Source organism: Tachysurus fulvidraco, chromosome 11 (genome assembly GCF_022655615.1).
Source record: "Tachysurus fulvidraco isolate hzauxx_2018 chromosome 11, HZAU_PFXX_2.0, whole genome shotgun sequence".
Classification (NCBI taxonomy): domain Eukaryota; kingdom Metazoa; phylum Chordata; class Actinopteri; order Siluriformes; family Bagridae; genus Tachysurus; species Tachysurus fulvidraco.
In genome coordinates, this window is record NC_062528.1 from 10,340,428 (window position 1) to 10,361,241 (window position 20,814).

The following is a 20,814-nucleotide window of genomic DNA, read 5'->3' on the forward strand; positions in this document are numbered from 1 at the left end:
CTTATATCCAAAACATGCTGGATCAGTAAACAAGGCTTGGTCGGGAATTTTTTAATTACATCTGACCGCTGAAGCGACCAGCAGCCATCTTAGCAAGACCGGTTTTGAGGAAAATTGCTTTCTTGTAGAAAATCAAGAATTGAACTTTACATTGTGGTATTGAGTTCATGATTCTGGCTGGATGCTATACTTCAAAATTGGATATCAGTAAATTTTTTATAGTATACTCAAAGGAAAAAAAAGTTCCTCAAGGGTTCTTCAGATAGATAAGGGTTGTTTTTCTCAGCAAGGAAACCCCTCTGCTGTCAGGTTCAGAATCAAACCCTTAAATGGGGGAAGCCAAAGAACACAATGTACAGTACTGTATATCCACAGAGAAGCCATGAAAGTGTCAGATGAAAATTGAAAAAAGCTCAGCTGTCAGTAGTAATGCATTTTTAACAGTAAACCCTTTGTATAGTTTGCTGAACGGCTAAAATTGGATTAATCTAAAAGTGTAATATTTGGTGAACATTTCTGAAGTCAAACAGTTTATAGTTTAAATGATGAACCACTAGTTTGTTTAATCAAGGTCATTGTTCATTTTTGTATTTCAGTTTTTTTACTTAAGCACATTAGATTAGTCCACATTGATTTCTCTCTCTTCACCTATTTTGGACACAGACCTCTGTCTTTTTATATGTTTGTTCTGTAGGTGTATTGCTGTATCAGCTGCACAATAGTGTATTTTCCAGACAAAACACACACACACACACACACACACACACACACACACACACACACACACACACACACACACACACACACACACACACACACACAATGAATACACTTGAGGATGTAGGCGAAGGCAAAGACCTAAATACTGCAATCTCATGCAGTCCAAGGCCAGCAGAGTAAACACTGCTTGTAACTGTACAATATTTACCAACCAAAAAGTCACTATGTATCTATGTTTCCATAGTCATTCTGGCAGAGATACATGACCTACAGGCTTGTGAACATGAAAAACGATGTAGGCTGCTGTGTCTCAGTTTGCTGACTAATACCAGACACTAGACACTATAATGAAGTATCTAAAAGGAAAATAATAAGTAGCTCTAAAGGCCAGAAAAATGCGCCCAGACTTTGCGTTCTTACACATGGTTATTTTAGATTTTTTTTTTTCTTTTTATTTAATCATCTCTCTTTTGCTTTATCAACTATGGAACCCAGACAGTCAGCCTCTGACTCTTTTATTTCTGTGTTAAAAATATGCTTTCACTTTTCATTTTGTTATTTTTGCCTGGCACAATTAACTAAGTGAATCCATGTAAGAGCTTTAAAAAGGTAGTGTCGAAAATATAAAGTGAAGATATGGCCTACTTCACTTAATGTCAGAGTCAACGTTCATCATCTTCTCTGCTTTTACTAGTTCATGTGTGAAATTATTTTTCTTCTTTCTCGGAGTGGCTTGTGCTTTTTTCTCTCTGATCTAAACATTAAATCTTAGGCACATGCAACTTAAGGGGCTTCACACAGGCAGTTTAATCCAAGTTAGAGCACAGGTTTGCATGAAAAATTATTAATGTGAAAGCAAGACTACCTGCAGCAGGCGGGGTGAATCGGTTGTAATGGATCTGTGCCGTGATTCATGTGAATGTGAACGTACTCGGGTCTGCAACTAGTTCTGGAAGTAAAGTAACCTGCACGTGTTTTTAGCTGATGACGTGAGCCATGAGTGTCAGATTAACATTGTGGGAGGAGCTTTATTAAGGTATGGGGAGCAGTTAAACAAAAATCTCAAGTATGCAGTCATTCTTGCAATGTTAAGCACAAAATTGTCTTCTGCACATTACAGCATGAAAATAATAACAAAAACAAACAAATATGCCGAGTCACTTTGTGTTCTCCATGTGTGCTTGTGATGATGTAAGATAAACACAAATGCACCGGTTTGCGATATAAACGAGTGAATCTGAAACCAGATCAATGCTGTAGTGAGCGTTGGGGACAATCACGCTCGAATTCTGTACCACAGCAAACATGCCCATTGTGGAAACAACCTTAGGCTGTTTGTCCACTGCAATTAACTCATCATCCAAAATGTAGCCAGCAATCATTTTCAACAGTAGCAAAAATGTATGGTGAGAACTTGAATGAAATGGAGTTGACTGGGTTTTAACTCTGAACCACTCACAGTCAAATGATGCCATTGCTTTTATTTGCATTGTACTAGCTACTTATAGTTCTATCTGGATGACATTAACAAAAAATCAATAACAAACACAATCATCAATGCTGCTGTAAATAGACCAAACAAATAAATAAGGAAATAAATAAATTGTTTAACTAGCGGAAGCCTGTCGTACTTCACGACAAATGAACTCAGAATGCCTTTTTAGAACAACATTCATGAGAATAGCCTACTTAGATAAGAAGATAATTAATATGAAGTCTGTAATTTAATGGTTGTCAGGTTCATTCACTCCCTGCATTGTCTCTCAAACTGGCAAAGGCAATGAAAAGAGATATTTGTGCAGAAGTGTGCAGTTGACATTTAGCCTTAAAGTTAATAAAACATAAAAAAGGCAGATATTGCTTACCAGTTTGAGTTATAAGAGCTCAAGCGAATCGCTGTCTGTAGAATACAGTCTAATAATATTTTATTATACTGGGACATCTAGCTCTGCCCATGCCTGGTCTGTGTGTGTATATGTGTATATATATATATATATATATATATATATATATATATATATATATATATATATATATATATATATATATATATACACACACACACATACACACACATATACACACACACACACACACAGACCAGGCATGGGCAGAGCTAGATGATGTAGCAGCATGATGTGACATTCTTCATCTCCTAACATTTCTGAGTAAACAGGCTTTAATGACCTGACCCAAAAAAAAAAAAAAAAAGCATATTGACTACTCCACATGCACATAATTTGTTTTTCGTTTGCCATGCACTGCTTTGGGATAGTCCATATTCCTCTAGCTAAGTGCCGAAATTATCAATACAGAGGCAAGTTAATTGCTGTTGAACTTAATGAGCCATTGAAAATATTGACTGATAATCAAAGGTCTTTAATGTGTTCCTGGGACTAGGGAGAACTGAGAGATCAGCAATTCTTTAGGAACATGTAATAAAAACAGCAGACGCTTAGAGGGACCGTGTGACTCCCATCAAAGACAATACAAAGCATCCTCCTGGGAGTGGCTCCTCCACAACATTATAGTGAACACTGAATGTTTGTAATATGGTAATTTAACAGGGAAGTGTGTTTGTTTGTTCAGAGTATTAGCATGAGTGCTTTGTCATGCTCCTCAGACACTGAGTTATCGCTCTAGACTTGTTGCTAAGAGAGTTGTTCTTGGCCTGCTTGCCTTTAGTTTCTGACCGCCTTCTCTTATTCATACTGTGCAGCTTTTTAGCATTTCTACAATCCTACACCCACCACACCTTCCCCTGCCTTTCTCTCAATGTGTACATCAGCTGCTGGGCATCAGTGAGCCTGCAGCAATCAGAAGTGGAGCCACTCGATGTCCTGCCACAGATCACAATGCCGTGGAACGTGTGGTGTTTAAATAGCGTCTCTATCTTTAGTCCCAGAGGTTTCTATTCCTCTCTGAGTCCCTGGCAACCTAACACAATGTCATTTTGGGGTTTAAACAGGTCAGAGGCAGAAAGCTCGGCAGGGATGCGAGAAGATAATACCCCCAGTGGGGAGATATGCACGGTAAAATTCTGATGTCGAAGAGTCCTGAGCAACACAGAAAACTCAGACATTATGTTTTGATGCTTTTTGCCAGCTGTCTCTCCAAAAACATATCTCTGGTTTCTCACTGCTGTTGCTTACAACCAGAGCTCTCGCTTTACTCAGAGGGCAAGTATAAAATAATGACAGTGCCAGAGCTTTGTAACTCCACGGTGCTTTTAATATAACAGTAAATATCCATAAATGTTGGTGTTGTGGTGGGAATAGACAGATCGCTGTATGACTTACTCTGGCTGTCACAGTTTGTACAGTTTATATTGTGTTGGTTTTGGCACAGAGGGCTGGAAATGAAGTTACTCTGCTGACAAAACAAACACACGGTTTAACAGCAATATGATGACTGAGCAAAAATCGTCTTTCCCATGATAGCACACAGAGATTGTATGACAATTTACTAAAGGGTAATGTAGATAAAAACCCCCAAACTTGCAACATCTGCAAAAAAAAAAATGTCCAAGCTGATTGATTAACAGGGACTACGGATTGTCTTGACTTTCAAACTATAACAGAGTCTGTCTTGTTTGTGTGTTTGCTTTGTTTATTTTAGGTCATTATACCTAAAAGTAGCACAGCACAATATCAGCGGTAAAATAGCATACAAACACATAGCATACAAACATTCAATTTGATTCAGTTGTATTTCTATAGTGCTTTTAACAATGAAAAATGTGCCAAAGCAGCAAAAATATATAAAAAATATTTACATTTAGAACATAAATTTTGGGCCTGTGATATAAAAATGACAATTGCATGCTCAAGTGAATCCCACTGACAGGCAGGATTTAAATTAGCATTAGTACATTTTATTATTAACATTTTAAATTAACATTTGTTTTATATTGCATAAACTTATTATGACTTATTATTAAGGTTGCATTATAACTGACTGGGTAGCCTGATACTAATGTCATTTACTCATATTCAGAGAAGATTCTCTTTTCCCAGCATCTGAAATGAAATCAGGTGATATATATGATATAGGGCTAGCGTATATTCCTGTGCTTATAATCAGATGACAAGAAATGACAGTGATCTGGATTTATTTCACAATTGATCAAAGTGACGCAGACTGCAAACCATGCTGTGTGAAAATATCAAGAAGCCAGAACTACAGCATCTTCCTACAATTAGTAACCTGATAAAACATCTCAAACATAAAACTCAGCATGCGGAGCTCATTACCAGCAGCACACAGCAGCAATCATGCAGGCTAGGTGGGAAAAATGTACTGTATACTGACAACATTAAGCTTTTATCCAGTTTGTTGTTCTTGATGAGCTGTCTTAGTGCACGAACATTAGTCACTGTTTTAATTGTTTACTGTTTAAACAATACTCAATCAAAAGTGCACTGATGTTTCAGATTAATAGTAAAGTCCAGATCATAAAACCACACTTTCTGTATAGAAAATCACGGTGTACAAAGATTGCTTATAACTGCATTTGTAGAAAAAGTGACTGTATGCTATGACACTTAGCAATGCCCTTAACCTTCAATAGCTCAGCTGTATAAAATTCAATTAAATGTAAGTCACTCTGGATAAGGGGGCATCTGTAAATATCTTGAATGTAAATGTAAATGTACTTATTTATAATCCACACCAGTTATTCAATGTCCCACTTTCTCATATCGTGTTTTTGGTGGACGGTTTGGTAATTACAGCTGGCAGATCAGACAAATCAGGATAAGTAATGAAGAGAGCTCAAGAGCAAACGAGAGCAAAGTGACCCACTTCATCTTCTTTTGGTTGCTGGCCGCTGTCCATCCAGCCTGTTTCGTTAGCACCCTCTTCAGGGCAGTTTGGCAAAAACAATTCAGTAATTAGTAAACAGGAGATTGAGATCTGCTTGAGAGAGGGAGTGGTTTTCTCTGGGAATTTGGTAGCTCTTGAATTAGACTTATTCCATTAATTATTAAACATTAAGTAACTTGATGTGACTTTTTTTTTGGAGAGATATTAACTGTTAAAACAAAATTCTACTTAAAAATGATCATAGAATAAGCAGAAAAATCAAAGTGTGATGATGCTCATTCTCCTGTCTCCAAAGATGTGGCTGGTTTCAGACGCAGTATTGGCGAATACTATAAAAATAAAAATAAAAAGTTCTCATACTTATTACTGTAGTAATGTTTGCATAATACTCATCATAATTTTCATCTTTAATCCCAAGCCCGTTAAACTTGAGTCTGTGAAAAAGATTTTGATTCATATAGACTTTATGAACACAGCACACACTGCGCTACACTCTTTTATTTCATTTACAATTTTGAATAGGATTTCACTTGACCCCACTTCCTTTAATTAGAATTGTACTTGACATGTAATTAGGGATAGGCCATGGCTGTGGAAAACAATTAACACATACAAATCCACACTTAACTGTTGTTTCCTCCCCCTAATTTACACTTGACCCACAACATGCCCTCTAACTACACACACAACCCACAAATTACCGCTTTATTCAGGATCTTATTAAATTAGTGTTATCTCTGTACTGAATTCAATGAGATGCAATCAGAACACGTACTCAGAAGAAAAAAAAACATGGTGACATTATGACCAAAACAGTGTTTGTTTAGGAAAAGCAACAGAGAAATGAAATAGGATACAATTAGTCATGCTTTATCCTCTCCCACTCATATTTTACCTCTATTACAATGAACTGATAGTTCAGTATAATGGCCAAAATGTAGCATTCATGATCCTTAGATCCCTTTTGCATGGCTTGAAAAGTGGGGTCCATGTAATAGAAACTATAATGGAAATTAGCATGATTGAATTGACATGTTTCGAAAGCTGGTTTAGTGGAGACTTTGAAGTAGCCTTCGAGCGTTGTGCTGCTTGTGTATGACTCAGTGAATCCTATAAGCTGCTGTACTATCTCTAACGTCCAGACTGGCTTTGCTTTAATCAGGCCTGCATGCTGACTGTGTTTTTATCCAGCTAAAGCTGCTATGCTGCTGCTTTACTACCAAGCAAAAAAAACAGTGTAGGGGGGGGTGACAGCATGGATGCATCATGGGTACCACAAAAAAGATAGATAGAATGGGGAAGAAGGGGGAAAAAGGTGCCAGAGTGATCACATCGTAAAAGAGAGCATGAGAGAGGAGAGGGTGGAAAATCGTTTTTAATGCAGACGTAATTGAAAATGGGTGCCAGAGAGAAAATATAGTCCATGTCACCTTCTAATTGAAGTGGAAAATCTGGCTGTGCCTAACGTAGGGATGCATTTGAAGGCCTGTGCTGAGGAGGCAAGCAGGTAGCAGAAGAGTCAGTCATAGAAAAAAATGAGGGAAAAATATTGAAGGGAATAGAAAGATTCAAGGACAGCTATAAAGCAGTAAAGTGAAGTAAACAGCTCGTGAAGATTGATATGTATGTCTTTGTAATAGAGATATGAAACAGGGCTTGGCTGGAATGATGAATACAAAAGGCAGCAATTGAAGGAAAGACAGCAAATAGGCTAAAGGATTGTGAAGCATAGAAGGACACGATCACACATGACCCTGAGTTTAGAGAAAGAGAAATGGCTGTGTGTATTTCCTCTGCTATAGTGAAGTCCTATAGAACTTCATTAATTTAAGCAGTGACTAAGACCGGTACAGTTAATGACTTGACATTAAAGCAGGATCAATGGAAAGACTCACAACATTTAAGAAGGTACGCTTAATGAAAATGGATTACTTCCCTAAGATTGTAGTCCCTCATGTCTCCTGCTTTTCTGCCTCAAGTGGAAAAACTTGTGCATGCTGTTCTTCCTAATATTGCTCTCCGAGGCAGGTGTTCAACCTTCCACTGTGAGTCGTTATCTGCCTATACATTCACATCAGTGTCAGTGGCTCTTAAATGTGTCGATTTTTAAGGTCACATACGTATGTTAGGTGCTGTGAAACGGATTTAATTGTGCTTATGTGTGTGATGTCCGTGTGTGTATGGGTTGTGCACAAAGAAAATGATTGTTAACAGAACAGTGTGTAGGTCAGGAGTGACAGTAAAGAGGTCTACTTCCTGCAGGTTGCCTGTGAGTACTGATTAGATCTGTAAGAGTAGTAATGACTGTATAGTTAGTCAGCTCCTCCATACTCAACTCTAATCAGCTGCTATTGTGAGCTGCTTTTCTCTGCCATTTTCTGCTTGGCTTCACCCAAATGTGGTGCCCTGTAGCTCTAAATGTGGTGTGTGTGTGTGTGTGTGTGTGTTTCTTACAGTAAAAATCACCTGCATTGAATAATTCATGTCCTGCAAATCTGGGCCACGAGAGTGGTTAGTATGCAAGCTAGCTGCAGCTTCTACAGGTACTTTTGGAGGAAAGTCTTTTTGTTTGGGGGAAGTTCAGAGATTTCTTAAGGGTTGCCAATAATAATGAATTGAGGTGAGCTAGAAAAGCAGTCCATGCTACTGCTCCAGGTCACCTGGGCATGCAAGGGCTGCCCTGGGCAAAGAGCACTGCAACTCTAAATCACTCACTACAAAACACTTGTAGATAATATGTTCTTCAGCAAGCGTGTAGCATATCACTAGACTTCAGTGTGTAGAAATACAAACCGGTATTCGATATTCACAAGGAAGTGAGGAATAAGGCAGGGTTTTGTCATGAACATGTAGGCACAGTTCACAATATTCCAGGCTGCTGTTGGGAGGTCGGGACAAATTTCTGTCATGTCAGACGTCATGTTTTGTGAGCATTGTCACAATCCAATATTCATTGAAAGAAAGGCCTAGTGTTGCCTATTCCATATTCACATTATGTAGTCTTTGAGAGTGACTGGCTTCGCTGAGTCACACGAATGTTAATGAATTTCGGCACAATAGAGCCTACGTAGACTTCAACTCGTTTTGATGAAATGACACATTGTATTGACCGATTTTCCTTGACCATCTCTCTATTTCGTGGGTTTTAAAAGTTTTTGCCCATAAGATTGCACATCATTCGAGCTGCTACCTACCTGTCAGACTGAGGTGACTAGAGAGTAACTAACATTCAACACTGAGTACAACGGTTATTCATTGTAAACACTGGGAGGGATGGCTGTTAAATCTTCAGTCACTTTCGTATCTGCTTTATTGAATAACTAGTGATCAAATGTATATGTACTAAAAGTCCAGAATTTACGTCACAAAATAGAATGAACTGAACATTCTGAATTTATAACGGATTTAATAATTGATATTATCACCAATTAGCTTTACAGAAATCTTGACAGATTTCAAATATATATAAAATTATAGTGGGATTATTAATCATTAGTAATTACCAAGTGAGTTGAAAGGATATTCACAGTAATCTTTATGATTACAGCAGCAGAGCTTGAATATGCAGCAGCAGAGTGGCTGGTATGAACTTATAGTATACAGGTGAGATTATCCACCTCAGCATACACTCTTTCTTTCTTTCTTTCTTTCTTTCTTTCTTTCTTTCTATATTTATTTGCAAATCTTAACTTGCCATCCACAATGGCAACAATTGCCAAAGTGCAGTTTGCTCCAAGAAGAAGTAGAATATCAGAATAAATCAGGCAAGTCTGGAGGGTGAGAAGAGACACAGCAGTAGAAGTGTGTCAGAGAGAGAGAGAGAGAGAGAGAGAGAGAGAGAGAGAGAGAGAGAGAGAGAGAGAGAGAGAGAGAGAGAGAGAGAGAGAGAGAGAGAGAGAGAGAGAGAGAACAAATTATTAGGATTGCTCTTATTTTAGAATGGCTTAAATGGGTGTACACCGTGTTTAGTAGTGGGCTGGGAAATGATTTTATTTATTTAGGTTACTTACTAACCTTGCCTTGACTGTCTTCCTGCAAAGATTACATCAGGTACTGAGTCAGTTTAACAAAAGCAGTGGGGAAACACTGTCAGTCTGCATAAACATGTCTGAGACCTTGCTAGCTAAGGGTGCTTTTCTCACAGTAAATATCAGGCTTTGATCGTGTTTTTGGAGATCAACACGCCATACCAACATGTTCGCGAGTCTAATCAGTTCAGTTTGTAAGAGAATACAGACTATCAAAATGTCTTTGACACACTATGTATGAATGAATTTTAGTGTGAAAATGTAGTCATGTTACAGTTATTTTAATTTGAGGATCTATACACAATAGCAAATCTTAGATTTTAAGAGTTTTTGTGATGATTAATGCTTTGTTGTTATGAAGTCATACAGCACTACAGGTGCAACTTTGACTTTTTGATTCGAGATTATGTTTTTGATTAAAGATCAAAACCCCTATATGGTTTCAGTTGCAGGAAAAAGAAATGTCTTTGATTTAAAGCAGCATGGCTTCCTCATGGTTGGGAATGAGAATTATCTGTCACCCTTATCCAGACTGACTTATCTCATTTATACAACTGAGCAGTTGAGGGTTAAAGCTATGCTCAGTGTCCCAGCACTGGCAGCTTAGCAGTGGTGGGATTTAAATTCACGACCTTCTGATCTGTGGTCCAACATCTTAACCACTTAGGAACATAAACATATCCCATAATGCATAATCAGATCAGGGCCTCTTGTAGAAACTCCCTTTTTATTTACACATACCATATCTTTGATGGAATGTAGGCAAATAATGGAGTGCACAGATTTGCCCTATGAATCATACAAGATGAATATAAATCTGTCCTCTTTATCCAGTGACCGGCAGCTTCTCCAACTGCACTGTAATCAGACCCAGCATGTGGAGTGTTGTCTGGACCGATTGCTCTGGATTTCCCTATACCCCTGCCACTGCTCGCCGAATTACTGCTCAAAGTAACTACACACTGAACAAACAATGAAATGTCCTCCCCTTTTGTCTAAGACCAACTAAAAGGAATTAACACCACTCTGTCATTTATTGAAATCCTTTTAATTAAAATGGCAGAATTAAACATCTGTGCTTTCTTTGGCTGTCAACCACTGCCTCTCTCTCTCTCTCCTGCACCTTTAAATGCTTTCCTAGTAACAAATTCAATCTCCCTCCACCCCTAAATTCCCCTCTGTATTCTTTACATGCTCCATATGGCAGCAGCTTGTTTAGCCCAACTATTTTTAGCTTCTCCGATTTGTCAGCTGGAAAAGCATCGTTGTCACATCACCTGTACTTTCTTCTAGCTTTCCTAAAGCGGTTATGTTTGTTGTGTTCATTTAAGGACACATATTCATTTGCCATGAAATCATTATTATCAAATACTGACAGCGCCATGCACACACAAGTGATCTCGCAAATATCTTATCAAAGTAGTATAATAGAAAATAATCTCTCAAGTATCTTATCAGCTTTCTCTGTCTAAACCAGCCACCCTCTTGCAAGCTTCACAAGTTACACCTCCAGTGTTAATCAAATCTATTGGCACATCACACACATCAGTTAAGAGGTGCCAGAGCTATCCATTATCAAATTGTAGCAACGCATCAGGAAAGAAAAATGCATGCACAAACATCAAGCAAATCATGTCTACTTAGGTGAGGAACTATTGGACGTGGGACATGTCTCCCTCATCAGCCAGGTCACTGCTGTGAATATGATACTGGTAACATCGGTCAACACACAGAGGAGCAGGTTAGATGTAATTGTAGGCTCCAGACCTCTATTCTTCTGAGACTAAGCCAAGGGCCAGTGCCCTATAGATTGCTTCCCATTCTATCTTCATGGTTCACTTCTTTAAATAAAAACAATTACTACATGTTGGTCATGTCCACAGAGCTCTCTTATAACCAACTAGATCATTTGTATTTTTATTCCATCTAGAATACATGGTTGTTCTCTAAGGTCTCTTCCACTCTGTGTTAGATTTGGAAAAAAATGTAATTCTGCCTCAGCTTCCAAACCAGTCACAGATTCTGCCTTCTTTACTCAAGCGGTTAATAATGCACTGACAGGTAGAGAAATGAGAGAGGTCCTTATAGTCAGTGCTGCAGAGTTAGTACCATACCCAGGGGGTACATTTGAATTTGGAGGAGCTCATGTGAGCTGAGCCTTTGGATTGTTAAAGGCAAGTGCAGCTGAGCTCAGGAAATCATAGTATGGCATATTAGGGATAATAACAAGGATGATGTAATACATTTTCCCTTTGCTTTATAAGGAAATGCTTAAGTTTCAAAGGTGTGTAAGGCATTTTTATTATATATATACTGATTACGATAAAGTGGTTAATACGCAAGTCCATATTTTTAGTACCAGTGACAGAGATAGGGTCGCCCTTGTTCCTGAATTATGAATATTACCCCTGGCCATAAGCAGTGGTTATCAGTAAGATCGGTGCTTTAAGAGTGAACTTGAATTTCCCACCAACAAGACACATTGAGGTGGGATGATGCCCTTTAGCTTATCAGAGATCTTTACCGTTTCATTATACTTCCAATTAGCTAAGAACCATAAAGCAGGCAGTGTTACTTTCATTAGCTTTCATTAGAAGCAAAACATTTGCTCTACTAATTCCGTTTAAGCATATGAGCATCCTCGATGATTGTTGCATTTAACCAAGAACGGCAATACAATCACAATAATGATGTTTAGGCTAATTAGTGACTTGCTGAACTTGAATTGAATTCCAGGTCTATTAAAAAGACAAGCAGTTATTGCTGTTTGTCGAAGCCTAGACTATAGTAAATAAGGAAACACAATCATAGTCTCAATCTTATTAAATCCCAGGCAGGTCTTATACTTTTTCTTTAAACATATCATCTTTGATCATCTGAATCTTCCCAGGCTTTTCAGTAAATTGTTTTAAAGACCTTCTCTAAGTTCTGAAAGATTGTCTTTCATGTCTCTATTACTTCACCAGAAATCAGAAGAGGTTTAAATAGCTGGAATTTAAAACTACATTGGGATTGTGAGTCTGTAAAAAACCAAGAACGTTCTAGATATGCTTTAGCACCTTCTCTATTCTACAGGTAACTCTGACATTTTGGCAGATATCCATTAGTTTCTTTTATGTCTCATTAAAATTAGGACATTGTTTAGCTTTAAATTATTCACTTCCTGTTTCTAGCTTGCCTTTAAATAATTGACAGGAAGGACCACTTTCAAGCAGAAATATTTCAAAACTACAGCTGTTATATTGTACTGTACAAAAAGTAAGGTAACATATATAGGTCTATAATATAGTTGGGTATAGGTTTATATATATATATATATCATTGGAAGGATTGATCATAAATATAGGATCAGTTTAACATAAGTTAAAGTCTAACTTAAAGCACACTTTTATCTCCTCAAATTTTCATTTGGATATTTGTTCATTTGAATTTTCATTCTACAAATCATGACTTAAACGGATTTTAACCAACTACCAACTGAATCAATTGCATTATCCATTTTAACATAAACATATATAATGAATAAATACAATACAATCCATAACTAATTGTAAGGACTGTTTAGTTAATCTTACTTACTTTAGTTTATGTGTGTGTGTGTGTGTTTTTCTTTAAGAATCTCATAAGAAATCTGTATAAATTGAAAGAATCAAGGGGACGATGTGGGTGGATTTCATTGGATTTCATTCATTGAAAACCTTAACTCAGTTGCAGACTAAAAACCATAATGAATTGGTATGAATTTTGATGTATCAGTCCATAATAAAACAGAGAAAAGATCTGGAATTTTTTAGTAAAATTTGCAGTGAAATTTGTATACTGTATAGATAACACTTTAATTAACATTATCTCTGTTGGCAGCAGAAATCAAATCAAACTATAGTCACTTACCTTATTGCATTTTTTTTTTTTTTTTTTTTTTGGTGTGTAAATATGAACATCAATGTGAGTAACTCTTAAGGGAATGCATGTTATTTATTGGGCCATTCAAGCAAGGTAGCAACAGCCATGCGCTTATCAGGGTCCTTAGAGAAACACAGGAAATTGAGTTTGTCCAGTGTAATGGTGTGCAGAGTCACAGACACACTGCTTCTCTCCTATTAGCAGCGATGTGTTATTCATGAGGGCAAATTTAGTGTGAACTATGCTTCATTGATATTCAACAGACTGACTTTACACTGTCTGTCTAGGGACCAAAGCCATTCTGTTTCATGCCTTTATTTAGTTATTTTCCTCTTGGTGACTGCAAGGCATGAAAAGGGACTTTGGCCATGGGGTCGGCAGGGTAAACGTCAAGCCCAGTCACAGCCTGTTTAATCATTCTCCCTGTAACGAGCTCTCAGCTGCATCCATTATACACAGACAGATAAGGCGAAAGGTGCTGAGAGAGAGTGCAAGAGAGAAACAGACAGAGAGATGGAGGAGGCGAGCAAGACTGACTAGAATAACACCTCCATTGTTCGTCAGCAAAAAAAATCTCTCTCTTTTGTCAGGAATTCAAAATGGTATCATTGGCACAGAGGAGCTATAGACGTGTTAATGGAGGATCTATGACGTGGTTCAAACCACCTCAGTAATTCACTTTAGTGAGGCTCATTATGTGGTCAAGCAATATTGATAATGCACCTTCATTCCCTCGCGTACCATTTGCATCTCTCTGCATTGCTAAAAATACCTCCTTTCTCACTCCCATTCTTCCTGTGTCTACACTCAACTGGAGATGCAGAGGGGTGTAAATTGTGGTGAGAGGGTTCCAGGAGACACACACACATGCTGCAATCAGGGAGGTGACAGGTGTGAAGCAGCAGGTCTCTGGAGGTAGTTTTCCGCTGCAGGGTGGAGCAGAGAGATAGAAACTCTGTCGCTCAGAAACATATCCCATACCTTTCCAGGCATCAATGAGCACCTTTTCTTCCAGCGAAAGACAAGCTGCTGTATTAGCTCACTTATGATTACCTCATATACGTAGAATTAGAATTTAAAAAGTTTATTCTGCAGCTTTCTCAGATCTGACTGGTCAAAAATTGTTATCTAGTTTTCTACAGCTCTGACAGCAGTGCTTGCTGTAATTCAACTCACAGGTTTACATTAGTGCCCTTTGTCTATGATGATATCGTTCTGTAGTAACCTATTCACAGGGAGATGTTTGGTGCACACTTTACATCATCTAAACCTAATAAGAAATAGAATAATAAATTTACAGCATGTAGCAGACTTATCCAGAGTGACTTACATTTATTTTTTCTTATATCAGTTTATACACCTGAGCAATTAAGGGTTAAGAGCCTTGCTCAGGGGCCTTGCAGTGGCAACTTGGTGGACCTGGGATTTGAGTCAATAACCTTCCAATCAGTAGTCAAACACCTTAACCTCTGAGCTACCACATCCCACATATGATATAATATACGTATTAACACAAGTATGCAAATATCTTAAGCTAAATATTCTTAGACTCCTAAAACCATTCTACTCAAAAGCCTTTCTGATAATTTAACATTCTTTTGCATGGTTCTACATGGAGCCTACAAGGATTCCCCCAGTCCAACCAAACCTTAAAGGGAATAATATTTTCTAATCGTGTATACTAATCATGGGAAGCTTTGGGGTTACATGCCAAATAAACCTTGCAAAGCCTTGACACCCAGCTCGGATTTAGCTAGCAGAACAGCTTTGCACATTTTCCCCCTTAGTGTAAATATCCTCTCGGATTAGCAATCTTACATCCCGATTTCATATCTCCTCTCTAAACTAGGCTTTTGTGTTTCTGTTACTAGATAATGTGGGGGTTTTTTTTGTTCATGAGGTTCAGTTTTTTTTTCATTTTCAAGGCACAATAATCTACTTATTTCTCAGCTTCTCAGCATTTATTTTTGCTACGTGTATAAATTTAATTGAATTAGACATTCTCAAATTTCTCTCTTTCATTTTTGATCAGTTTAAGCCCAGATAAAGAGTGACTATCCAGCTCACATAAAATTCAATCACAGATTCAGGATTGTATTGTTTTCTCACTGACTATAGAAAAGTGGATTCCCCCAGTAAAAGAGCTGTGTTCAGTCTGGTATACAGCAGGCATACTAATGACTGTCCAACTCTTTTTGATGTGCACTTTCATTCCCTATTTTGATATTCAGCTAGGAGCTATTACATTACCTATTTATAGTGGCCTCACATGATTTTTGAAAAATTCCTTACCTCAGAAAATATTCCAATAAATATCTGCTTGTCTTCTGTAAGAGAGTAATTCCCTAGCCCTACATTTCAAATGGAGGAACTAAGGATTATGGTGATGTTAAGAGACAGAGGGAGCGAATCGATTTTGAGTGAATGACAGGAATCGTGTTTTGAATAATACATTTTTTAAGAAAAAAAGATACCAGCTGTCGCTTGTGTACAAACGGGACTCATAGTGTGAAAAATTTTGCTTTTCCTCCCTTCTCTTTAGATGAACTGCTAGATAAATCCAACTGAAAAGCTTGGCAGAGAAATACTTTGTCTTTTAGGCTCAACATAGCTAGAGCTAAGCATCTAGGTTATCATTTGTAGGCTTAGAGACTGATTTAATCAGGGGAATTAGGCAGATAGGTGCATATAGTAGTTGGCTAGAGAGTATTTGATCATGATAAAGTACCTTGATTTATAGGTTTGTGCAATTAATGGTTGAATTTTCAGTTATATTTCCTCCTGCCATAGCAAAAGCCTTTTGATAGATTGGAATTTAGTTTTCCACGTTTGTTTCCCTGGGCAACCGACAGTGGATAACTGTTGTACACACAAGCTGCCAACAAGCATCCCAAAGGAACAAATCATATTGACCACATGATAATCTGTAGCTACTAACACACTGTGTAATATATTTGTTATTTATCATCATTTAGCTTATTTTATTTACCTTTCATGGACAGCATGTTTGCTGTGTCCAGATATATTGTGTCTGTAAATGTCTTAATACTCTACTATTGTTTTTTCTTAGTCATACGTGCAAATTGTTTACCTGCCATTCTCACAGACAGTTGTACTCATTTTTGGCAAATCTTTCACAAAATCAATCTTACCCAGGTCTTTATGTTGTATAAGGAGAGCTCTAGATCTCAAACTCAAAATGGTTTACCTCATGCTAGGCTTTATTCCAGAAACACTTTTCTGATTCTTTCCCATTTCTTCTTCTTCTTGTGTGTCTCGCTAGGCTGTGGGCTTGAGTTCCTGCTGGTGCTCTGTGGGTTGGAGCTATCCTGGTCCTGCCCGCGCCACTGCATCTGCTACACTGCCCCCAGCACCATCAGTTGCCAGGCCCATAACTTCCTTTCTGTTCCTGAGGGTATTCCTCCCCACAGTGAACGTATCTTTCTCCAGAATAACAAAATCCACCAGTTGCTGAGGGGCCATTTTAGTCCCACTACAGTAACACTGTGGATCTACTCCAACAACATCACCTATATTGAGCCATCCACCTTTCAAGGGTTCACTCTGCTGGAGGAACTAGACCTGGGAGACAACCGCTACCTGCGTTCTCTATCTCCTGAGACCTTTCATGGGCTTAACCGTCTTCATGCCCTCCACCTGTACCGCTGTGGCTTGAGTGCACTGCCTAATAACATCTTTCAGGGCCTTCGCAATCTGCAGTACTTATATCTGCAAGTAAGTCTCATAACGGCCTATTCTGTAATGTGCTACGAGTTTATTTTTTGTCATGTTTAATTCTCTCTTCTTTGTCTCAAAAGGATAACCACTTAGAGTACCTGCAGGATGACATCTTTGTGGACCTACACAACCTGAGTCATTTGTTTCTACATGGAAACCGCCTGTGGAGCCTGCATGAAAACACCTTCAGAGGGCTGCGCGCTCTGGACCGGCTGCTGCTGCACCACAACCAGCTGCAGTGGGTGGACCGACTGGCTTTCCATGATTTGAAGCGCCTCACCACACTATATCTGTTCAACAACTCTCTGACAGAGCTATCTGGTGAGTGCCTGGCCATGCTAGGTGCTTTGGAATATCTTCGTCTCAACGACAACCCATGGGAATGTGACTGCAAGGCCTTGTCTCTGTGGGACTGGCTTAAGAGGTTCCGTGGGTCCACATCTTCAGTGGGCTGTGTGGCCCCAGCCAGTCTGTCAGGAAAAGATCTAAAGCAGCTGAGGAAAGAAGACTTCCCCAATTGCTCTGGATCAGAGTCCCTGCACCAGAGCAAGACCAAGTCTTGGGTTGGAACAGACAAGGTCTCATTGAAGCAAGAGCCTCAAGCTGGCCAGCCTCCACAACCACGGCCTCACCACCCCCACCTTGTTGAACAATTCTCCTCTCTGCCCACACCTTTGCCCCAACCTCCCCCTGCAGTTAATGGAGTACAGGCAGGAACAGGAGATTTCCCAAATCCGGTCACTCCTCAGAGGTCTGGTCGTTCTCGGAACTGCACGCGCCAGCAGAGCAGGAGCGGCAAAGGGAAAGGGCCCAATGAAGTTCATACATCAAAGGAAATGGCAGACAAGGAGTTTTCCTCTTCGGATTTCACTGGGAAATATGGCCACACATCCCCTGATAGTTTGACCACACGGAGAAAGAATAAATGTACTCCCCGGACCACTGTGCGTCCCCCCAGTGGGGTCCAGCAGGCCACCAACATGGGCAATTCCCAGTGGCTCCACCTTCCTCTTTCGAGTATTGTGGGACTTCTTGTGCTGCTAAGTGCTAAATTCATCATATAATAAACGTGATGCTGGTGCATTGTAGCTAAAGGAAAACAATGCAGCTCTCAGATCCACTCTAGCTCCAGCCCTCCAAGGCCTCTTTACAAAAGTCTCTGTGTGTGCAAGTGTGTGTGTATGTTTTAGGGTTGGGATGGGGGATCATTGTGTGTATGTTTAATAATATGTGTAAAATACTGTTTAAGGTTCTTTGCCAGTTAGACACTGAAATAGACACACATGCTTAAGCATCATATGCACATATCTGTGAAATAGATACATTTGAGTGAACAACAGATGCCTAACATGAGCAGGAGGACCGAAGATTGAATTGAAACAGAAGCAGTACAGGCAGCCTAAACATGCTTTCACTGCCATCGTTGCCAAAATATTTACATTTACATCTAGATGGGTCACTGTAACATTATCACAAGCAACAGCTAAAGAGCAAGACATGCAATTGGTATATAACATGCAACTGAAATGCTAGTTCTTAAATGAATGAAAATAATAGAAATTGCCAATTATAAAATATACAAAATTATGATATAATCTTCACACATTCACATTTTGCTGCATTTAAGTTCTTTTATATATAAGTTGCAAAAAATCATCCAAAAAAAAAAAAAAGTGTTATTTGTAAATCCAGTCAAGTTTTACCTTCAGCATGTCCTGAGTCACATTTGTTGGAAAAAAACAATGTTTTTTTTTCCTCCTTTGACATCAGCTGAATGTAATCCTACACATAATTGCCTCATCTGAAATATATGTGCCGTGTATTCACTTAATCCCCGACCATAATGTGCTCATTATGGAAATAAATGAATAAGACGAGAAAGAATCCATGTATAACAAAATACCACAACTTTGCTATTTTTAGTCTAATTTGACTTTAGCAGATTAATTAGGATTAACAGACAGAAACTGTTTTCTTTTTAATTGTATCCTTCTATGTATTTTTATTGCAGTAAATGTGCTGCCAAATATTCCTTTCTAGTTTTGCTGGCACTGAGATAAAAATACATCGAACTCTTACAATGACTTACACTCTTTCACCTGAACAGTCATAACCTACTTCAGCATTTTACAAGAAAAGGCAGTTAGTCAGTCAAACTATTCAATTCCCTCAAACTAAGCAGACAAATATAAAAACATAGAAAACACCAAAAACTCTATACATATATCATATTTTGATTTACTACAAGCATCGCTTTAACAAACATCATCATTTGCACAGTTTGGATTATTTTGCAATGACACATTATGGAGCCTATTATAACAAGCTGCTATTAATGTTTAACGAAGCAAAACGGGTACATTTGCTTCAACAACAGTGTGTGTGTGTGTATGTGTGTGTGTGTGTGTGTGTGTGCGCGCGTGTGTGTGTGCCTGTGTGTGGGATATAAAGCTCTGAAAATTTAAGAGTTGTATTTGTTTGTTGTCTTCTGTGTTTGTTTCAATTGGTTGAGCTGGGAACTAGAGATGACCTGCTAATGGGGCATGGAAACAGGAAGTGCCCTGGGAGGACTAAGGTCAAACTGGGATGAACTTTTTTTTTTTTTTTTTTTGCAAATATCTCTCTGTCTGAACTGCCTATTAAAATGGACAACCTTTTACTCTTAGAAGGCTGTGAAATCAACAATCCAATAATACTAAGAAGAAAAGGGACAATATTCCTTCAAATAACTTGGTGTGATGTATAATAGTGATTTTCAACATACCATGGCCAAAAAAACAACACTTTTTAGAGCCATTGGACAAAAAACTGGAGTCTGGGAGAAAGACAATTTGTCTGTGCTGGACAGAGGGAAAAGTCTGGATGGATGTTCAATCTCCAGTTCCAGGTCCAGGCAATGGCTGGAGAATTGTGCCTCCTCTAATGAGAAATTCTTTGTAAAATATGATAAACTGTAAACAGTTTCGTCAGCCAGTAGATGGACTTGTGACTCAGATAATATTGGTACCATGAAAAAACCATGAATGAATGAATGACATTTATGATGACAACAGGGTTTTTTACTTCTCAAGCAGAGAAGTGCATTTCTTCACATTTTTTGCTTTCTTATTTTTTATTTGGTTCTTACATGCTTTAGAATCCATTTTTAAAGAAATCGCACAATCCTTCTTCCTTCTCTCTATGCCCTCTGTCTGTCTCTCTGTCTGTCTCTCTGTCTGTCTCTCTCTCTCTCACTCTCCTGCATCACACCATCCTAGTTATTCGATGGTTTAACAAGTTGTTCTCAGAAGATAATACAAAAAATGTTTATAAAGATATTAAAATCTATATCTTCTTATTTTAAGAGGTGTTGCCATCTCTTTTTTAGTATTCAGAAAGCAGGACACTGACAAAGTGTCTCTCATGTCAGCAAGATTTTTTTATTCAGTCGATGTTTCCGGATCAGTCACTGCTTACTATATCTGAGGAATAATCTACGTGTCTCTGTAGCCCAATGAGACCCTCTCCTACAAACACACGAACACACACACACACACAATTTTGTGGGTGGTGGTGATATTGATCTCCATGTATTGTGTTTGTGCGTGTGTGTGTGTGTGTG

At 38.4% G+C, this 20,814-nt stretch overlaps 1 protein-coding gene across 1 annotated transcript in view; it reads left to right on the forward strand.

Annotated features, from left to right (window-relative positions):
- The window catches only part of rtn4rl1b (reticulon 4 receptor-like 1b), a 156,703-nt gene extending 136,147 nt beyond the window's left edge, over nucleotides 1-20,556 (forward strand). Inside the window, exons 2-3 of the mRNA XM_027147691.2 lie at nucleotides 16,759-17,210; nucleotides 17,294-20,556. Of these exons, the coding sequence (XP_027003492.1) occupies nucleotides 16,759-17,210; nucleotides 17,294-18,277 (1,436 nt within the window). The 3' untranslated portion in view covers nucleotides 18,278-20,556. The remainder of the gene's footprint in view (nucleotides 1-16,758; nucleotides 17,211-17,293) is intronic.
- Nucleotides 20,557-20,814: the final 258 nt, after the last annotated feature.